The 20,098-nt window shown below is 37.9% G+C and overlaps 2 protein-coding genes and 1 pseudogene across 2 annotated transcripts in view; 1 reads left to right on the forward strand and 2 right to left on the reverse strand.

Moving 5' to 3' along the window:
* The window catches only part of LOC128063939 (uncharacterized), a 357,926-nt gene that overhangs the window by 283,279 nt on the left and 54,549 nt on the right, over window positions 1-20,098 (forward strand). The gene's annotated exons all lie outside the window — the stretch shown is intronic.
* On the reverse strand, window positions 590-18,711 carry LOC128063580 (zinc finger protein 585A-like). Its single transcript, XM_052656372.1, has 4 exons — window positions 18,641-18,711; window positions 15,910-16,104; window positions 7,971-8,097; window positions 590-2,928 (listed from the first exon to the last, which is right to left on the reverse strand). The coding sequence occupies exons 2-4, from the start codon at window positions 15,985-15,987 to the stop codon at window positions 590-592; spliced, it is 2,544 nt and encodes an 847-aa protein (XP_052512332.1). The 5' UTR covers window positions 15,988-16,104; window positions 18,641-18,711.
* Window positions 10,600-11,036, reverse strand: LOC128063584 (60S ribosomal protein L26-like; annotated as a pseudogene).

The following is a 20,098-nucleotide window of genomic DNA, read 5'->3' on the forward strand; positions in this document are numbered from 1 at the left end:
GCTAGAGGATAATGGGTCAGTCAACTGTATACAAAAATAATTTCTCATTTATTGTGGTATCCTTTTCTTGATAAAAATATGCAATAGGGAATTGGATAGATAAGACCATGTTAGATTCAGCAGAAGAATGTCACCCAAAATTCTGTTAGACAATGTGTTCTGCAACAAACACCTCACAGAACTCAGGGCTTATCATTATCATATATATTATGTTGTTCTACCATTCAGCTTACTGGCATGTTACTTATTCCACAGTAAACAGGGTTATCATTAACATGACTTCACATAACGCTTCCAGTGCGGAATTTGGTAACAGTGTTCCATTATAGTTTTCATGAGAAAAATTCCACTAATGTACCAAGTTGACACAGTTCTTTCTCAGTATAAATGCCTCAGGGTTTACTAAGGCTGGTGACAATGTGGAAAGGGGCCCTCTCTTTTAGGGCCCTTTCAGAGGTCCTCTTCTGTATACTAATATGTGACATTATGATGGAGCATTTCTATTTAAGATAATATGCATATTTTCTGCTGCACAAATTTCATAATATAAAATCAGATCTGATCTGAGGTTTCTCTCAGACTGTTTCTCTCAAGTGTGAATACTCTGATGCACGTTGAGCACTGACTTCTGAACGAAGCCTTTCCCACAGACGACACACTTATAGGGTTTGTCTCCAGTGTGTGTTGTCTGGTGTTTATTCAAATTTGACCTGTCAGTGAAGGCCTTTCCACACTCTGCGCACACATAAGGCTTCTCTCCTGTATGAATGCGCTGATGCACTTGGAGTTGTGATTTCTTAGTAAATGATTTACCACAATCACTGCATTCATAAGGTTTCTCTCCAGTATGAATCCTATGGTGTATAATCAGTTCTGACTTTTGTCTGAAGGTCTTTCCACATTCAGAACAGATGTAGGGCTTCTCTCCAGTATGAGTTTTCTGGTGTTTACTGAGATTTGACCTGCCACTAAAGGCTTTCCCACATACAACACACACATACGGTTTTTCTCCTGTGTGAATTGGTTGATGCACCAGGAGCTGAGATTTGGAGGTGAAGGATTTCCCACAATCACTGCATTCATAAGGTTTCTCCCCAGTATGAATTCTCTGATGAGTAATAAAGTTTGACTTCCGGATGAAGGCTCTTCCACACTCAGTGCACACGTAGGGTTTCTCTCCTGTATGAATTTTCTGATGCACAATGAGTATTGACTTCTGGTTGAAGGCTTTCCCACATTCATGGCATTCATACTGCCTCTCTCCAGTGTGAATTTTCTGGTGTATGTTGAGGTGTGACTTCTGGGTGAAGGCTTTTCCACAGGTACTGCATTCATAAGGTTTCTCCCCAGTATGAATTCTCTGATGTGTAATCAAATCTGATCTTTGAGTGAAGGCCTTGCCACATTTAGGACATATATAGGATTTCTCTCCTGTATGAGTTTTCTGATGTGTAATGAGATTTGATCTGTTAGTGAATGCCTTCTCACATTTAGTGCACGTATAGGGTTTTTCTCCTGTGTGAATTCGTTTATGCACGTGGAGTTGTGACTTGGAAGTAAAGGATTTCCCACAGTGACCACATTTATAAGGTTTCTCTCCTGTATGAATTATTTGATGGGCTATCAAGTGTGCCTTCTGGATGAAGGCTAGACCACATTTCATGCATATATATGATTTTTCTCCTGTATGAATTCTCTGATGCACTGTGAGTGCAGATTTCTGAGTGAATGCTTTTCCACAATCACCACATTCATAAGGTTTTTCTCCGGTGTGAATCCTCTGATGTATAATCAACTCTGACCTGTAGGTAAACGCCTTACCACATTCAGTACATATGGAAGATTTCTCTCTAATTTGAACCTTCTTATGTGTATTGAGGTTGGAATTATTGTTGAAAACCTTTCCATATTCGCTGCACATAGACGGTTTCATTCTTGTGTGAGTTCGTTGATGTACCTGCAGCTGTGACTTGGAAATGAAGGACTTCCCACAACTACTGCATTTATATGGTTTTTCTCCAGTGTGAATTCTTCGGTGTGCAATCAAGTGGGTCTTCTGGATGAAGGCTTGTCCACATTCAATACATATATAGGATCTCTCACCTGTATGAATTTTCTGATGCATCTTGAGTGTGGACTTCTGCGTGAATGCTTTCCCACAGTCGCTGCACTCATGGTGTCTCTCTCCAGTATGAATTTTCTGATGTATACTAAGATCTGAGTTATAAGAGAAGCCTTTCCCACATTCACTGCATTCGTTGAGTTTTTCTCCAGTATGAAGTCTCTGATGCCTGAAAAGAGAAGATACTTGGAAAAAGGCTTTCCCACATTCACTGCACTTATAGGGCTTCTCTCTAGTATGAGTTCCCTGATGTGTGATGAATTCGGGCTTCTGTACAAAAGCTTTCCCACAGTCAATACATACATAGAGTTTTTCTCCTGTATGAACTTTCAGATGTACCTTAAGTTGTGAATTTTGAGTGAAGATATTTCCAAATTCAGCACATTTGTAAGATTTCACCCCAGTATGAATTTTCTGATGTTGAGAGGGTACTTGTTCATAGCTGAGAATTTTTCCACATTGATTATGGTCCTGTAATTTCTCTCCTGTTGGAGTACCCTCTTGTTTAGTATAGGAAGAAATTTTACCATATTCAGTAATCTTATTAATGTTCTTTGATCCACTGTTTCTATTATGATTGCATAAATCTAAATTACAGCTTAAAGCACTTCCAAATAAGTCACATTGATGATGAGGTCTCTTTGGGGAAGGAATGTTTTGGCTCACACGAATTATTTTTCTTATGTCCTTATATGCATAATCCCTTTGTATAGTCAATACTTTCTTGATGAAAGCCACATTTCTTAAAGATCTGTTTTCTCTCTGATGATAGCTCTCTATCTGGTCACCAATCTGCCACAATTCTTCTACAATAAAATACAACAAAACGTCATTTGTAGCATCACCTTCCCTCTCAACATAGAAAAGTTTCTGAGGTTTGAAACCCAAAGCCTCCTTCTCAAAGGAGAATGATTTTAGCTCAAAGAACAGCTAGCAAAGGCAAGATGAGAGGCTCATATGGTTTATCCAAGCTGAACACACTGAAAAGAGTGATGAGGGTGAATCAATGACTTAGTAGACTTGGTGACAGGGATGATAGGAAACACTGTGGGATAGAATTCAGTTTATTTAGAGAATAAACTTTATGAACTCAATTCACTATGTGCAGAAGTGAAAAAAGGGCAAAGAACAAGATATACAGCACAATAACATTTATATAAATTAATAATACATACCTCAAGTCATTTTAAACTTAAAAAGACCACATATGAACTGAAAAATATCTTTCTATCATAAGAAACAATTGCCTATGATGGGAAGTGAGATGAGTATGGGGGAAAAAAGAAAAAAGGAATAAACAGAAAAAAAAAATTATAGAGAATCCTTACTCATACTGATGATGATAGTGCATCCTGAATGAAGACATGATCAAACTCAAACCTCACCTTGCGAAGTACAGAAATAAAGCAATTTCAAAAATCAATCAGCCAGGCAGAGACTCCCCAGTCAGTATGAAGTCTCAAGTAATTTTGGAAGGAAAAGTCAGAAAGGTACTCCTAACAGTTAAGCGACAGTGAGCCCTAAGTAATCAGTTGGATGAAAGGCATAGGGAATGGGAAAGTGAGAAATCTTAAGTCAGTGACTATGGAGAAAATAGGAAGAGAGCATGACTGGAGATAAAGTTTAGAACCATCTCACAATAAGAAATGAGAGAGGACTAGCAGAAATGGGAGTGTGTGACACATAGTAAGTTTTAAAGAAAGCAAATCCACAAACAGCTGAATACAAAAAGAGTGAATCTCAAACAATGGGGAAAGCAGAAAGAAAAGAGTGTTAGAGAACATGAGCATAACCAAGAAAAAAAGAAAATATTTAATGAGGCAGATTGGCATGTGATCCAGAGCCCAAAAAGCCAAGGAAGAAGATAGTTAGAATTGGCAAAGGCATTTATGTAGAAGGCATTTAGTTATTTGAGAGGCCAATGTCAAGGGCTCTCAAAAAAAAAAAAAAATCAGAACCTTCCAGAAGAGTCATACTAATAGCAACTCAATGATGCTAGCCTTTCTCAAGATGGCTGAGATTTACTCCCCTGTGTCCCATCAGTCTGGGTCACTCTCACTCACCTGGACAGCTCTGATATGGGCCCTCACCTTGCAATGCCCATGGCTCCTTTCCTTGTTCCAACATGAAAACCTCGATTTCAGGAACTTGATATCCTGTTCATGAGAAATGATAAAAGGTCTTGCTTGCTTCTGCCTGTGCTCAGTCATGTCTGACCCTTTACGACCTCATGGACTGTAGCCCACCAGACTCCTCTGTCCATGGGATTCTCCAGACAATAATACTGGAGTGAGTTGCCATTTCCTTCTCCAGGAGATCTTCCCGACCCGGGGATCAAACTGGGGTCTCTTGATTGCAGGCAGATTCTTTACCGTCTAAGCCACCAGGGAAGCCCACCATAAAGTATAAACAGATCTACTCTAAAAAGTTAAAATTTATCAAAACTTATGCACACAAAAACTTATAACTGTACATGGCACCATTCACAGAGCGCAGAAATGTAGACAAACATAAAGATGCAATAATAAATTATAATTGCATAAACTGTAGTACACACTGTACTGCTGTAATAATTTTGTAGCTACCTCCTATTGCTATTTCAGTAAGTTTAAGTGCTGTGAATATCCACTTAAAACACCCTAATCATCACTTCATGAGCAATCCCTCTCTCCAATAAATTGCACATAGCACTAAAAACTAATCTCCCTGGGTTGTCATGTACTTTTTCATGTTCACTCAATACCATAAACCTTGAATAATATCATGGAACCCATACTAAGTGCCATTATAAGAAAAAGCTGAATTGCTTGATTAAGGTCCAGCTCATTGTGTTTCAGTCCATGGGGTCACAAAGAGTTGGACACAACTGAGCGACTGAACTGAACTGAATTGTGTTTCTGAGCCCAATCAGTAAAGTCTTATTGTTCAATGAGGCTTTTTTTTTTTTCAGGAAACTAACCATGTTTAGTTAAGAGAACAAAGTACAGTTAATCCTTGAACAACAGAGCTTTGAACTGCATGGGTCCACTCACATGGATTTTATTGAAAATATTTTCCAAGCTAAAGCTGTGGTTGCCAGCCATTTCAAGATAACAAACTCAGTATGAGGACCATTCTAAAGAGAGAAAAAGAAATTCATAAAGCATTGCTGTAGCTAAACCAGAAGATACAAAAACCTTACACTTTTTAAGAAATACTTTTTTATCTTGTATTAAAAGTGGAGTTTGGGGCTTCCCTGCATAGGGAAGTGGCTCAATAGTAAAGAATTTGCCGGCCAGTGCAAGAGACACAGGTTCAGTCGCTGATCCTGGAAGATCCCACATGCTGTGAAGCAACTAAGCCTGTGTGCCACAAAAACTATTGAGCCTGTGCTCTAGAGCCTGGGAGCCACAACTACTGAACCCATGTGCTGCAACTACTGATGCCCTCTGCAGCAAGAGAAGCCACCACAATGAGAAGTCTGCACACTGCAACTAGAGTAGCCCCAGCTCACCACAACTAGAGAAAAGCTTGCACGGCAATGAAGACCCAGCACAGACAAAAATAAACTTTTTTTAAATGTAGTTTTTATGTGGGTTCAGAATTGCTATAAGAAAAGTATATCTAGAAACTCTAATACTATTTGAGAAAAAGCAAAGTAATTATAAGATAAAGCAAAAGGAACATGAAGGGCCTAAAGAGAGAGGATATAATACCAGTAAAGGATGGTTTGATAAATTTAGAAAGAGGTTTGGCTTTTAAAAAAGGTAACAGGACAAGCAGCTTCTGCTGACCAAAAGGGAACACATGAGTTCCTAGATGTCTTTGAGAAAATCATCAAGAGCCGCCAGTCTTTTGGCTGTAAAACAAGAAGGCCTGAACAGCAAGAAACTTCTGGATTGGTTCCACTGATGCTTGTCCCTTAAGTCAGGATGTATCTAGCCAGTAAGAGACTGCTTTTTAAAGTTCTCTTGATATTGGACAATGCCGCTGGCCACCCAGAACCCCACGAGTTCAACATCAAAGGTGATAAAGTGGTTTAGTTGCCCCCAAACACACATCTCTAATGTAGCCCCTAGATCAGGGGAGTCACAAGGATCATTAAAGCTTATTACACATGATAGTCCATGGAAAGGAACGTCAATGCTATGGAAGAGAACCTTGACAGAACATCATGAACGGCTGGAAGGATTACACCACTGAAGATGCCATTCTTGTTATAGAAAAAGCTATAAAATTCATCAAGCCTGAACCATAAATTCCTGCCAGAGAAACTGTGTCCAGATGTTGTGCGTAACTTCACAGGATTTACAGCAGAACCAATCAGGGAAATCAAGAAAGACATTGTGAATGAGGCAAAAAAGTTGGAGGTGAAAGTGTAAAGGATTTGAAGATATGGATCTTAGAGAAATTCAAGAGCTAACAGACATCACACCACAGGCTTGGTAAATATGAGGGCTTCCGAATCAGTGCCAGGTGGTAGGAAACAGATATAAAATAAGCAGTGCCAGAGAACAAACTGACATGAGACAGTCTAGCAGACGGATTCCACTTGCTGAAGACTGTTTCTAACTTCTTTTACCACATGGACCATTCTATGATATGAGCACTAAAACTAAAGCAAATGGTGGAAGAAGGATTGGTATGATATAGAAGCATTTTTAGAGAAATGAAAAAGCGAAAAAATTAAGACAGAAATCATGATGTATTTGCATAAAATTACACTGAGTGTGCCTGCTTCTCTAGCCTCAACTCTTCTACCTCCCCAACTTCTGTTGCCTCTGCCACCTCTGAGACAGCAAAACCAATTTCTTTTCTTCCTCCTCCTCATCCCACTTAATGTGAAGATGATGAAGATGAAGACTTTTATGATGATCTACTTCCACCTAAAAAGCAGTAAATACTCATCGTGCTATACAGTTAATAAACTTATCTGTTGTATATACATGTGTCTTCCTGTGAAAATCTATTGATAAGAACTATATGAGGAGTTTTAGTTTCATCATCATCATTGTATTCATCACCTAAGTATTCATCATGTAGAACGTCATGCATAAGACCTGTACTGAGGATGACAGACTATTCTTACATAGGCATAAGGTGAGTGATATTTAACATAAAGTTAATAAGGTCTTAGTTTTATAACTTTGCTTTCCAAGAACTGCATTACTGTAAGTGTGTTGTGTGCCTCTTTTGTAATTGCTTTCTCTAGCTTACTTTATTATAAGAATACAATATATAATACATACAATATACAAAATATACATTGACTATTTATGTTATTGGTAACATAAATAAAACAGGTAAATAACATAAATAAAAAATAAAACATATAAGAAAATGAATAACATAAATAAAATAGGTAACATAAGCCTAATAGGTAGGGATTCTCAGGTGGCTCAGACTGTAAAGAATCTACCTGTAATGCAGGAGACCCAGGTTCAACCCCAGAAGATCCCCTGGAGAAGGGAATGGCCACCCACTCCAGTATTCTTGTCTGGAGAATTCCATGGACTGAGTCTGGTGGGCTGCAGTCCATGGGGTCACAAAGAGTTGGACACAACTGAGGGACTAACACTTTCACATGTTACTGGTAAGTCTTCCAGTCACCAGTAGGCTATTAGTAGTTAAGTGTTTGGGAAGTGAAAAGTTATATGTAAATTTTCAACTGTGCAGGGGGTCTGCGCCCCAACCCCTGTGTTGTTCAAGAGTCAACTATAATATTCACAGTGCCCAAAAGGGAAAAAGAATTCTGGACAAATAAGGGCAAAACCATCATATAAGTCAGATGTCTCATAGCATTCAGCACCTGAGAATAAGAACACTCTCAGTGGGGCCCTCCCTCAGACACCCAGGTGACTGTGCTTACCTATTGAGAGCAAGTGGCTATAGGTCTCCAGCATCACATCCCGGTACAGGTTTTTCTGATCAAGGTCCAATTGCTGCCACTCCTCTCTGCTGAAATCTACAGCCACGTCCCTGAAGGACACTGACACCTGTAAGGGCACATTCCTGTTCAGCATGAATAGTTAGCTTTGGAGGATGGAGACACTTTATTTAGGAATATAGAACTTGAGTTTTGTAGTTATTAGTTTACCTTTTTTTTTTTAAAACCTCACCCCCCTCATTTCCTTAAAAATTTATTATGAAATTTTATACAGAAGATGTAAAAGAATTATATAGGGAAAACCTATAACTATAACCACTTATAATCTATCACTAACATGTTACCCTACTTGCTTTTACCACATATTTACCCATCCATCAATCCATCTTACTTTCCTGTGCATTTCAAAAACTATAGGTGCCAGTATACTTCCTTCTAAATACTTCAAAAATGCAAATCATTAAGTAGAGTATAACATGTTTTTATCGTTTTTAAGATAAGTCTTACATACAATGAAATCTACAAACCCTCAGAGTACCATTTGAAGTTTTGACAAATGCATATACTTGTGTAATCCAGGAACATTTAAAAAATATTTCATACAGAGTGTGCATGTGTGTGTGCTAGTCACTTCAGTCTGTACAGAGTGTATATTAAATATCTAGTTCTACATAATATTTTATGGAAGTAAGAAATCCAGTAAAGAATTTCTGCTATTGTTCTATACTGCTGCTGCTGCTACTGTTGCTAAGTCGCTTCAGTCATGTCCGACTCTGTGCGACCCCATAGACGCCAGCCCACTAGGCTCCTCTTTCCCTGGGGTTCTCCAGGCAAGAATACTAGAATGGGTTGCCATTTCCTTCTCCAATGCATGAAAGTGAAAAGTGAAAGTGAAGTCACTCAGTCATGCCCAACTCTTAGCGACCCCATGGACTGCAGCCCACCAGGCTCCTTCGTCCATGGGATTTTCCAGGCAAGAGTACTGGAGTGGGGTGCCATTGCCTTCTCCGTTGTTCTATACTACGATCAGTCAATTACTCACTTTTCAAAACTGAAGATTGAAATAGGCTCTCTTGTAGTTTTCTAGCAACTGGATGAATAACCTAAAATATAATTTCTGATTAATTTAGGCCAACCCATTATGCTAGTCCTGGAAACACAAAAATAAATTACTTATGTTTCTAATCTTCTAGCAACTTAAAAGACTTAGAAAATAAACAAAACCTATGATTTTTAAAAAAGGAAGTCACAAATTCACTAAAGGGTTAAAAAGTGAATCTCCATGTAGAAAACACTGGGGTCCCCCAAAAGGAAAAATACATTCTACATGGGGGTGTAAGTTTACATTAATTGAGGAATTTAAGTTAGAAGATGAGAAGTATAATACAGAATGAGGGGATGAGGGAGGTCATTTCCCAGAAAAGACAAAACCAAAGGTGTGGATATAGGAAAATACACAATGAGTTTGGATAACAGTAAATAGCTCTATGTAAATGAAGAGAAGTCTGCATGACATGCCAGGAAGGTGGTTATGGGAAAAACAGTTTGCTCATAGAAGAAGTATGAATTTTCCACTTTTAGTAAAGGTAATTAAGCTAATCAGATTTATATTAAAATTTTTTTGTATTGCAGAATAACCAAATAAATGATGAGGAACAGTTTCTTACAAAATGCTTTCTGGCTAATTAATGAAGAAGTTAGGATAGAATCAGAATAACATCATTTCATAATTCATAATGAAATAATAGACAATAATCACTAAAGGTTGCTCAACTGTTTCATGTGAAAGACTAAGGAGAAGTTTAAAATGAATGAATGAGCTAAGAACATCTGCAATGAATCAACAATTTTAACATCATAAAAAGAGATAACCAGGTATTATGTGCCCCCTGATATGATATATAAAGAAAAACACAACCTGAAACTCATTAAGCCTCTGCTCTCTGCTAAGTCACTTCAGTCGTGTCCGACTCTGTGCGATCCCATAGACGGCAGCCCACGAGGCTCCCCCGTCCCTGGGATTCTCCAGGCAAGAACACTGGAGTGGGTTGCCATTTCCTTCTCCAATGCATGAAAGTGAAAAGTGAAAGGGAAGTCGCTCAGTTGTGTCCGACTCTTCGCGACCCCACGGACCGCAGCCTACCAGGCTCCTCTGTCCATGGGATTTTCCAGGCAAGAGTACTGGAGTGGGGTGCCATCGCCTTCTCCGCATTAAGCCTCTAGATCCAACAAATTATTCATATGTAAGGCCTTGGTGCCTCAGGGGCAAAGAATCCGCCTGCAATGCAGGAGACGGGGGTTCACTCCCTGGGTTGGGAGAAGAAAACGGCAACCCACTCCAGTATTCTTGCCAGGGAAATTCCATGGACAGAGGAACCTGACAGGCTAAAATCCATGGGGTCGCAGAGTCAGACACAACTTAGTGACTAAACAACAATAATGTGAAGTGTAGAGGAAAATGTTCAACAATATCAAGACTAAAACATAAGCTAAATCCAGAAGGTAGCAAATGATCTGTTTTTTCAAAAAATAAATCACAAAAGAAAAAATATGGAGGGGAATCTTTTTTTTTTTTTAACAGTTTTTAATGAAAGCTGTAGACAAGATGACATTATTCCTGCATCTTCTCAATTGTTTCTTCCTTATATTTGCCCTTTTGCTTTCCTACTTGGAGAGATTTGGCTTTACCTTTGAGGATCTTTTTGTGGTCTTTGTCCCGTGTTAGTCTAGTGATAACCACCTTGCTGGGGTGAATGCCCATATGGACAGTTGTGCCATTAGCCTTCTCCTGCTGCACTCATTCAGTGTAGATGACGTATTTCTTCCTGTAAACCTGGACTACTTTGCCAATTTGCTGCCCTTTGTAGTAGCCTAATACAACTGAACTTCATCTTCCTTTTGGATGGGCATGGATCGAACGATGTACTTCTGTCTTAGCTTTTTAGAAAGAAGAGAAGACGTAATTTTCCTGTGAATGTGGGAAGGTGCATTGAAATGCCTTTTTCGATTCTTGCTTAGGTCAGAAGTCACAAAGGGAATGAACTTCATTTTGGCTGGTGGCGTTTCAGTGATGGCCACAGAAGGGAATAGGGGAATCGTTTCTTTATTAAAAGAGACTAAGAGAAGTCCCTGGTGGTTCAATGGTTGGAAGCTGGAGCTTTCACTGCCGAGATCCCAGGTTCAGTCCCTGGTTGGGATCTAGGATCCCACAAGCCTCGTGCTGTGCTCCCCAACTCCTCCCTCCAAAAAAAAAGACTTCAGAGCCATACTAACCAAGTGCAACTTATGGACCTTATTTGGCTCTTAATTAAAGCAAACCAACATTAAAAAGATACTTATGGCATGTTTGTATGTATGTCTTTGTGCATACTCAGTTGTGTACGACTCTTTGCAACCCCATGGACTGTAGCCCACCATGCTCCTCTGTCCATGGGATTTTCCAGGCAAGAATACTGGAGTGGGTTACCATTTCCTCATCTTAAGAGAAATTCAAATAAAAACTGTATATTCGATGATATCTAGAAATTACTATCACTATGTTATAGGTGTGATAATGGCTTTATGGTTACATTAAATAAAAAGGAAAAAAGAATTCTCATATCTTAAGAGATATACATCAAAGTATTCACAGATAAAATGGTTTTTGGAATTTACTTTAAAATAATCTGGCAGTTGGGAAGGAGTGTGACTTTAGTTAATATAAAAATGACAGAGTATTGATGACTACTAAAGCTGAGTGATCAGTATAATAGATACAAGGGTTCCTTATACTATTCTCTTTACTCTTGGATACGTTTACATTTTTTTTTCATAATAAAGCAGTTTAAAAAAAAAAAGATCATTTATATTTAAAAATTCTAGTCTGGAAATGCATAATTGAAGGAATGACTTATTTCCACCTGGAGTCAAAAACACTTAAAAAAGGGATTATAGGGACTTGAACATCCCACACTCAGCAAATTGCAGAAATAACAGAGAGGGTATTATCTATGCTATAGAAAAGCAAACACCATCTCATCAATATTTATAGGATATTTCAACAAAAGAAAAACACACATTCTTTTCAAGAACTCACAGAACAATGACCAAGACAGACCATATGCTAAGGTGTGAAACAAATCTCAATAAACTGGAAAGAACTGAAATAATGCAAAGTTGTTCTCTGTAAATAACAGAATCCAATTAAAAATCAGTAACAGAAAGACAACAGAAAAATCTCCAAAGGAAATATGTTAGAAAATAATAACAAAAACTGAAAAGTCACAAAATATCTTGAAATCAATCAACACACTTCTAAATAAACTACAAGTCAAAGAGAAATCCTCAAAAGAAATTTAGAAAATGCACAGAACTGAAAGAAAATGAAAAATACTACATATCAACTCATCTTATCTCTCATTACCATTAAGTGCTGTCCTTTTAAAATCTTTGTCATGCTGGGCAAAAATGGTAATGCATTATTATCTTTACAGTTATTTGATTACTAACTAAATCAAAACTTTTATGTTTATTGGCTGGTAAAAAATATGTAACATATCAAAATCTGTGAGATGCTGAAAGGGAAATTTATAGAAAAGGGGAAACAAACTCCAAATAAAAAATGGGCAGGGGATCTGAATAAGGCATTTTTCCAAAGAAAATATACAGATTTCCAACAGATATATGAAAACATGCTCAATATCACTAACAATCAGGGAAATACAAGTTAAATTCACAATAAGATACCACCTTACGCATGTTAGAATGGCTATTATCAAAAAAACCCACCACACAAAACAAAAACAAAAAATACCACAAGAAATAACAAGTGTTGGCAAAGATGTGGAGAAAAGGGAATCCTTGTGCATTAGTGGAAGAACGTAAACTGGTACAACCACTATGGAAAATACTATGGAAGTTCCTCAAAAATTAGAAATATAACTGCCTTGTGAAAATTAATAAATATCTTAAAGGTTCTCAACACAAGAAAAACATCTGTAACTACGTGTGATGAAAACTAGATTTATTGTGGTGACCATTTCACAATATATACAAAGATTGAATAATGTTGTATACCTAAAACTAATGTGTGATATGTCAATTACATCAATTAAAAAAAAAAGAAGGGGAAAGTTCTCAAGTCAATAATCTAAATTCCTACCTCAGGAAAATAGAAAAAGAAAAGCAAAATAAACCCAAAGCAAGCAGAAAAAAAGAAAAATAATAGAAAGTAAATATCAATGAAATTGGAAAACAAAAATTTTTTTTAACTAGAGAAAAATCAATAACACACAATGTATTATTTGGGGAAATACATAAATAAAATTGCTAAATCTTGCTAACTGACCTAGTAATCAAGGATTAAAAAGATACAAATCACCAATGTCAGGAATGAAATAGGACTATGATTACAGATCTGGTAGCCATTAAAAGAAAAATAAGGGAATACAAAAATTCTATGCTGGTAAGAGTCAGCAATTTAGAAGAAATGGACCAATTCCTCAAAAACCACAAACTACCAAAACTTACATTATGGCATAGATAAATTGATAATCCTACCACCATTCAATTAAAATCATAATTTAAAATCTCCTGAAAAAAATCTCCAGGCCCAGATAGTTTTACTAGAGAGTTCTACTAAATTTTTAAAGAAGCGTTAGTCTCATTTTTACATAATCCCATTCAGAAAGTAAAGGAGGAGGAAGCCCTTCTAATTAAGCCCAACTAATTTTATGAAGTCAGTATTATTACCCTGATACCAAAACAGGACAAAGACAGTATCAAAAAGAAAACTACAGACCAGTATCTCTTTTATGAATTTAGATGCAAACATGCTAAACAAAATACTGGCAGACTGGATCGAGCAATGAATAAAAATAACCATGTACCACAATAAACAGGAATTTATGAAAGAATTCTCTGTATTATATTCTGCAATGCTCTTTGAATCTATAATTATTCCAAAACAAATAAAAGTTGAAAAACTATACTGAAGAAAGATTATTCTCATAAGAGAACATTCTGAAATGAGCAAAACTGGAAAATATGTCATGAAAACCACTGCATAATTCAGGTGGGAGAATACAAATTTCTTACTTACCTAAAGTAAGGCTGTAGTAAGGCTATAGAACAGACTGCTATTAATTATTAAGGAGGTAAAATTGATACCAAATGTGAAGATAAAATAATGGGACTCAAGTAACTCTCAGTTATCAGTTTTGTGTTGCTACAGATTCTAAGGTCACAGTTGAATTTAAGGACTAGAGGTGGAGGCTGGGGGAAGAAGACAAGAATTAATAAATTTTGTACATATTGAGGTTTAGGTGGTAAAACATATACAAGGAGGGACACTAGGCAGATGGATACAGAGCTAGTATGGAGATGATGATTCAGTTGTACTAAAGCAGGTCACTGAATTCAGAGGAGGGAATAAGCATATAGGGAGGACAGGACAGAGAAAGTATTAAAGATACTTGTGGTTTTTCATACCATGGGGCAACTAAGCTTGTGCACCACAACTACTGAAGCCTGTGTGCTCTAGGGCCTGTGCTCTGCAACAAGAGAAGCCACCACAATAAGGCCACATATCACAATAACTAGAGAAAGCCCGCTGGCACCAATGAAGACCTAGCACAGTCAAAAATAAATAAATACAAAAAAAATTTTTAAAGATGCTCTTGGTTTTTAATGTCTAAAATTATGATGTTTAAAAGCTATCTTTTTTATTTCTTCATTTAACTGTCTTCAAAGATTCTGGTTTGCCTCTATGCGATGTGTTTACTCTGTTTAGGAGGCTTAAAACATTATCATTTCTTTGAAAATATCCCCTATATACTTGAAAAGACTATATATGCTCTAATCTTTCTCTTTCATACACTTGCACATTCACAACCTATTTCACACTAAAGTCCTGGCCCCTGAACCCTATGCCATCAATAATTAAATAAGGAATCAAGAAGATGTCATATCCGTGGCTTTGACTCCACACCAAATGAGCTTCTTATAAACAATCTGTCCAGGGGAAAAAAAATCTCCTTACTTAAAGATAACAATAAAAATCTAATGTACAAAGACACTATAAGCAAAAAGAAGAAAAGAAAAAGGAGATTTAAAGGAACATGCTAGAAATAAGCTGCCACACAAACACAATCACCATGAATTCAAGGAATTCACTAAAACAAGCAACAACTTAATTAAGTAAATAGGGATATAAGAGTCCAAGGAATAAATTCTGGAAAAACAAGTTAAGAAATTGTTATTTAATTGTTTAAAAAAATGGCAGATCTCAGTAAAGAAAGAAAAAGTAACACAGAAATGAAGTTTTCTCTGAAAGCAATAAAAACATTCTGTGAAAAATTGGCATTGGCCAATCTCAATCTTATTAAAAGTAGAATTTTTAAAATAAAAGTCATAATACCTACAAGGGAAAATATAGTAAATGGTAATTAAAGCTTTGATGGGAAAGTTAATATATTCCTCGAAATACACCCATTTCATCTGCAATTTACATTTTATTTCTTTGAGATAAATTATTTCTCTAGATTATTTTTCCCTGGAGAAGAAAAAGGCATCCCACTCCACTCTTGCCTGGAGAATTCCACGGACAGAGGAGCCGGACGGGCAACAGTCCTTGGGATCACAAAGAGTCAGACACGACTGTGTGACTAACTTTCACTTAAACTTTTCCAGATTATTTTTGAGCACTGTTTTGCTGTGAATAGTTAATACATTTGACTTCTGAATCTATATTTATAATTTTCAATTCTTTTACTATCTATTGACTGGTTGGGACATCAAGGTTACATAGTAAACAAAATGAAACAAATATCAAAAACAAGGTTGGGAATAACTTTAGGTATCATCTTTATCCAAAACTTTGTTGTAAAGATCAAACTACTCCCAGAATGAATTTCCACCCACTGGGATTCCTCCTCCTCCTCACCTCACATGAGCCACCACGTTCCTCTGGAGCCAGGCTCAGGGATTTCTGGGGAGAGGTCTGATTGGCTGGCATGGTCATGTTGGGTCTCAACCTTTATTCTCTAAGCAAACTGAAGTTTGGTGCACATATAAACTCAAGCAGAGCCGCTGAAGAGTGGTGAGGTGAAATCTGGAGGAAGATCTAGTCCAGAAGCTTCTGGAAAGATAATGTTCACATGGTCAGTCATAAAATCAACATTTCCAAGGAACTCCAAGGTGTAGTTTCCTGAGCCAGACACCACAGAACAGTGGTTCTCAAACTTGAGTGCGCATCTGAATCACCTGGAGGGTCTGTTAAAATATTAATACAATTAAAAATCTGCACATTCTAACAGTTTCCAATTCAGCAAGTCTAGGATAGGGCCCAACTCAGACTATTCAGGTTGTTCTAACAAAATACCACAGACTCGGTAGCTTATAAACAACAGAAAGTTACTGCTCACAGTTCTGGAAGCTGAGAAGTCCAAGATCAAGGTGCCAGCACGAACATGTTTTCATGAAGGCACTCTTCCTGGTTTAAAGTCAGCACCTTCTAGCTGTGTTTTCACATGGTGGGAGGGGCTAGGGAGCTCTGTGGTGTCTCTTTTGTATGGGCACTAATCCCATTCACCAGGGTTCTACTTTTATGACCTAATCATTCCCCAAAGGTCCCATCTTCTAACACCATAATTTTGGGTGTTTGGATTTTAACATATGAATTTGGGAGGAACAAATATTCAGATCATAGCAGGGCCCCCAAATCTGCATTTCTAACTAGTACCCAGGTGATGCTAATATTGCTGTTTCAGAAACCACATTTTGAGAACTAGCACTGTGGAGTACAGGCTTCCCAGTTGGCTCAGTGGCAAAGAATCCGCCTGCCAATGCAGGAGACACAGGTTCAATCCCCGCGTCGGGAGAATTCCCTGGAGGAAGAAATGGCAACCCATTCCAGTATTCTTGCCTGGGAAATCCCATGGACAGAGAAGCCTGGTGGGCTACAGTCTGTGGGGTCACAGAGTCAGATGCAACTGAACATACACACACTCTATGAAGGACAGAAAGTCTAACAAATCCTGTGATAAGTTATTCATGGTAAAATATGGGGAAAAACATGAGATACAGAGAAACAGTATTAAAGATGTGAATTGCAACTCAGCTATTTTTTGGCTATGAGACAATGAAGTTATTTTAGCTCTAGTTTCAAAAATAAGAATAAAAATGCCTACCTCATAGAATTATGAAAATTAAATGAGATGGTGCTTGTAAAGTACTCAATACCTCCCTGGAACACAAGAAGCATGCAATAAATATCAGCAATTACCATCACTATTAGATATTAAAACAATATAAAAACAATATAATCAAAGAAAGGAAAACAACAGACCAGACAATGATTTATGTATGTATGTATTAATGATTTGTGTATGTGACATTCAACTGAATGTACACAAGACATTCTTTGCATAAGCAATGTTGATGTAACTGGCCATCCACCTGGAACAAAACAAACTAGATCCCCATCACACACTATACTTTAGATTGACTTCCAACAGGAATAAATATTTTAAGTACATACATTTTTAAAACCTCAAAGAATATTAAAATAAACTTTAGGAGAATATATTTGTATAACATTCTGATGGAGTAGGAGGGATCTTACTTATAAATATCTAACTTATAAATGAGACCTAACTTAAAAATGAAAGAAAACCCAGAAACTATAAAAGAAAAAACAAATATTTCTGATTATAAAGATACACCTTAAAAATGAAGAGATATATATATAGAATTTTTCAATATGTGATGACAGGTTATCCCTAATGGAAAAAACCACCAAAACTAGCAATCAAATAGATTTTTTTTTAAGTGACAAAGGACATGCAGATTCATAGAAAAGGAAATTTAGATGGCCGACTGCATTAGAACAATTAGATATAATTTTACCCTCAGAACTGTAAAAGCTTTTTTCAAAATTCTGGAAAGCATTTTGGAAAATGAGCTCTTTTATCAATTAGTGGTGGGTGCTTAAGTGGCTATAGTATCTTTTGAGTTATTTAGGTTCAACTACTACTAAAAATACAAATAACTGTTCCTAATAATAGTTTCAAATATACAAACCAGAAACTGGCAGAAAGAAGGGCAAGAGGACAAATAACCTTTCCAATGTGAGTTTACCTGTCTCGGTAATTAATTAAGCAGAGAAAATAATCTGGAAATACATTCGCTATTAAACAATGTAATTATTAAAGAACACACATTGTTTTTCAGTAAAAGATGTGTGATATTTATGAAAACTGACCCTGAACTGGGCCATAAGCAATTTTTACCCTCGAGCCTCACCCAGAGGCATTATTTTGAAATAAGAATGCCCTTCTGAATAATTCACGGGTCAAAGAAAAAATTGAAATTAAAAAAAAAGACAAAAAAACCCAAACGCTGAGATGTGAGGAATAAAGAAAATGCTTGTGAATGTTTAGAAAACAAGCTCATGACAGACCCCATGCTGACACCCCAAGCCCTACCACTGACCACAGACTTCCATCACTGGGCCCCAAAATCCCAGTCACTCTTCTTAAAGATACTCATTGTTGCCCAGAACCCCATCACTGAACTCTTTGATACCAATCAAGGGACGCCACAGACACGACCCCCCACCACTGAAGCCGAAAACCATCATCACTAACTCCACGGACAAGCCTTCCATCACTGACCTCACAGAATTCCTAATCAAGACCAACCAAAATCACCACAGAGATCTCTCGGAAATAAAGTGTGAAAAAGCTCCCCACACAAGCAGCAAAAAAAAAAAAAAAACCTCCGCAGGCACTTCCGCTTCCAGTCAGATCTCTAGCACTGCCCCTTACGGACGGTTGGCATTGCGCATGCTCCGGATTACTTTGACAGTCGCGTTCTACAGGGCGGAGAGACGTTAAAAAGACTTTGTGCAGTTTCCCGGCGAGGCGGGGGCGCTGTTGGGTAGCGAACATGGCTGCACCCAATGGCGCTTCTGCGAGCGGGCCGCCATCTTGGAAGTGTGTCCATTCCGTACACCGGGGAACTAGGCCTCGGTGGGTTTTTAGGGTGAGGCAAGGGTTACTACCCCTCCAGTATTCTTGCCTGGAGAATCTCATAGAAAAGGAATCTGGCGGGATACAGTCCATGCGGTCGCAAGAGTGGGTCACGACTTAGAGACTAAACAACAGCAAGGGACTGTGCCGGACAAGCACTCAGGGAGTGTGGAGAGGTCAGAATGAGAGTCCACCCCTGGATGACAGAGAAATGTTAGAATGGGCAATCCGCTGAGGAAGCGTGGTACAGCCTTTAATGCGAGAAAGCACTGGGGCAAACAGGGTTAGAAGTTAGAATATAGTCCTTAGCTCTCTGGTGGCTCAGATGGTAAAGAATCTGCCTGCCAATATAGGAGACCTGAGTTCGATTCCTGGGTAGGGAAGATCCCCTGGATAAGGGAATGGCAACCCTCTCCAGTGTTCCTGCCTGGAGAATTCCATGGACAGAGGAGCCAGGCGGGCTGCAGTCCCTGGGATTGCAAAGAGTCGCACACGACTGAGTGACTAACACAGGAAGGGCTGATGGGGGGAATGGAGACTTGAATCCCCATTAATCTTCACTAGCCTTCACCTTAACAACTACAAGGAAAACTATAGTAGGCAACAAAAATAAAATAATAATAGTCTTTAAGATGGTTGTGCACGTGCTAAGTTGCTTCTTGCCTGTGCAACTCTTTGTGACCCTATGGACTGCAGCCTACCAAGCTCCTCTGTTCATGGGATTCTCTAAGCAAGAACATTAGAGTGGATTGCCATGCCCTCGTCCAGGTCAACGTGTGGCTAAAAGTACTTAAGGAAAACTATTATTTTTATTTACTTCTTAGTTAAAATCTAAGTAATAACAATGTCCTTACTGTATAAATGAAGCCTTAAGTCCCATCTGTGACTCCTCTGTAACTTCTCCTATATGGAAATTCTGGAGCAGCTAACACTCTCCCCATCCCCTGTTTTTTTTGGGGGGGGTGGGGTGGGGGTGGTGCTGTGAGTGTAAAGTCCACAAAGACTTTAACAATACTGTATTATATACTTGAAAATTGCTAATAGAGTAGATCCTAAATGTTCTTACCACACACACACACACACAAACACAAAAGATAATTA

Source organism: Budorcas taxicolor, chromosome 18, assembly GCF_023091745.1.
Source record: "Budorcas taxicolor isolate Tak-1 chromosome 18, Takin1.1, whole genome shotgun sequence".
In the NCBI taxonomy this organism is placed as follows: domain Eukaryota; kingdom Metazoa; phylum Chordata; class Mammalia; order Artiodactyla; family Bovidae; genus Budorcas; species Budorcas taxicolor.

What these genes read in the sequence shown, in the direction of transcription:
- LOC128063580 (XM_052656372.1), bottom strand. Translation starts at nt 15,987, where the DNA reads ATGACCATGCCAGCCAATCAGACCTCTCCCCAGAAATCCCTGAGCCTG. An exon ending in AACGTGGTGGCTCATGTGAG is followed by an intron (nt 8,098 to 15,909) that starts GTGAGGAGGAGG and finishes GTGCCCTTACAG; the next exon opens with GTGTCAGTGTCCTTCAGGGA. An exon ending in TAGCCACTTGCTCTCAATAG is followed by an intron (nt 2,929 to 7,970) that starts GTAAGCACAGTC and finishes ATTTTATTGTAG; the next exon opens with AAGAATTGTGGCAGATTGGT.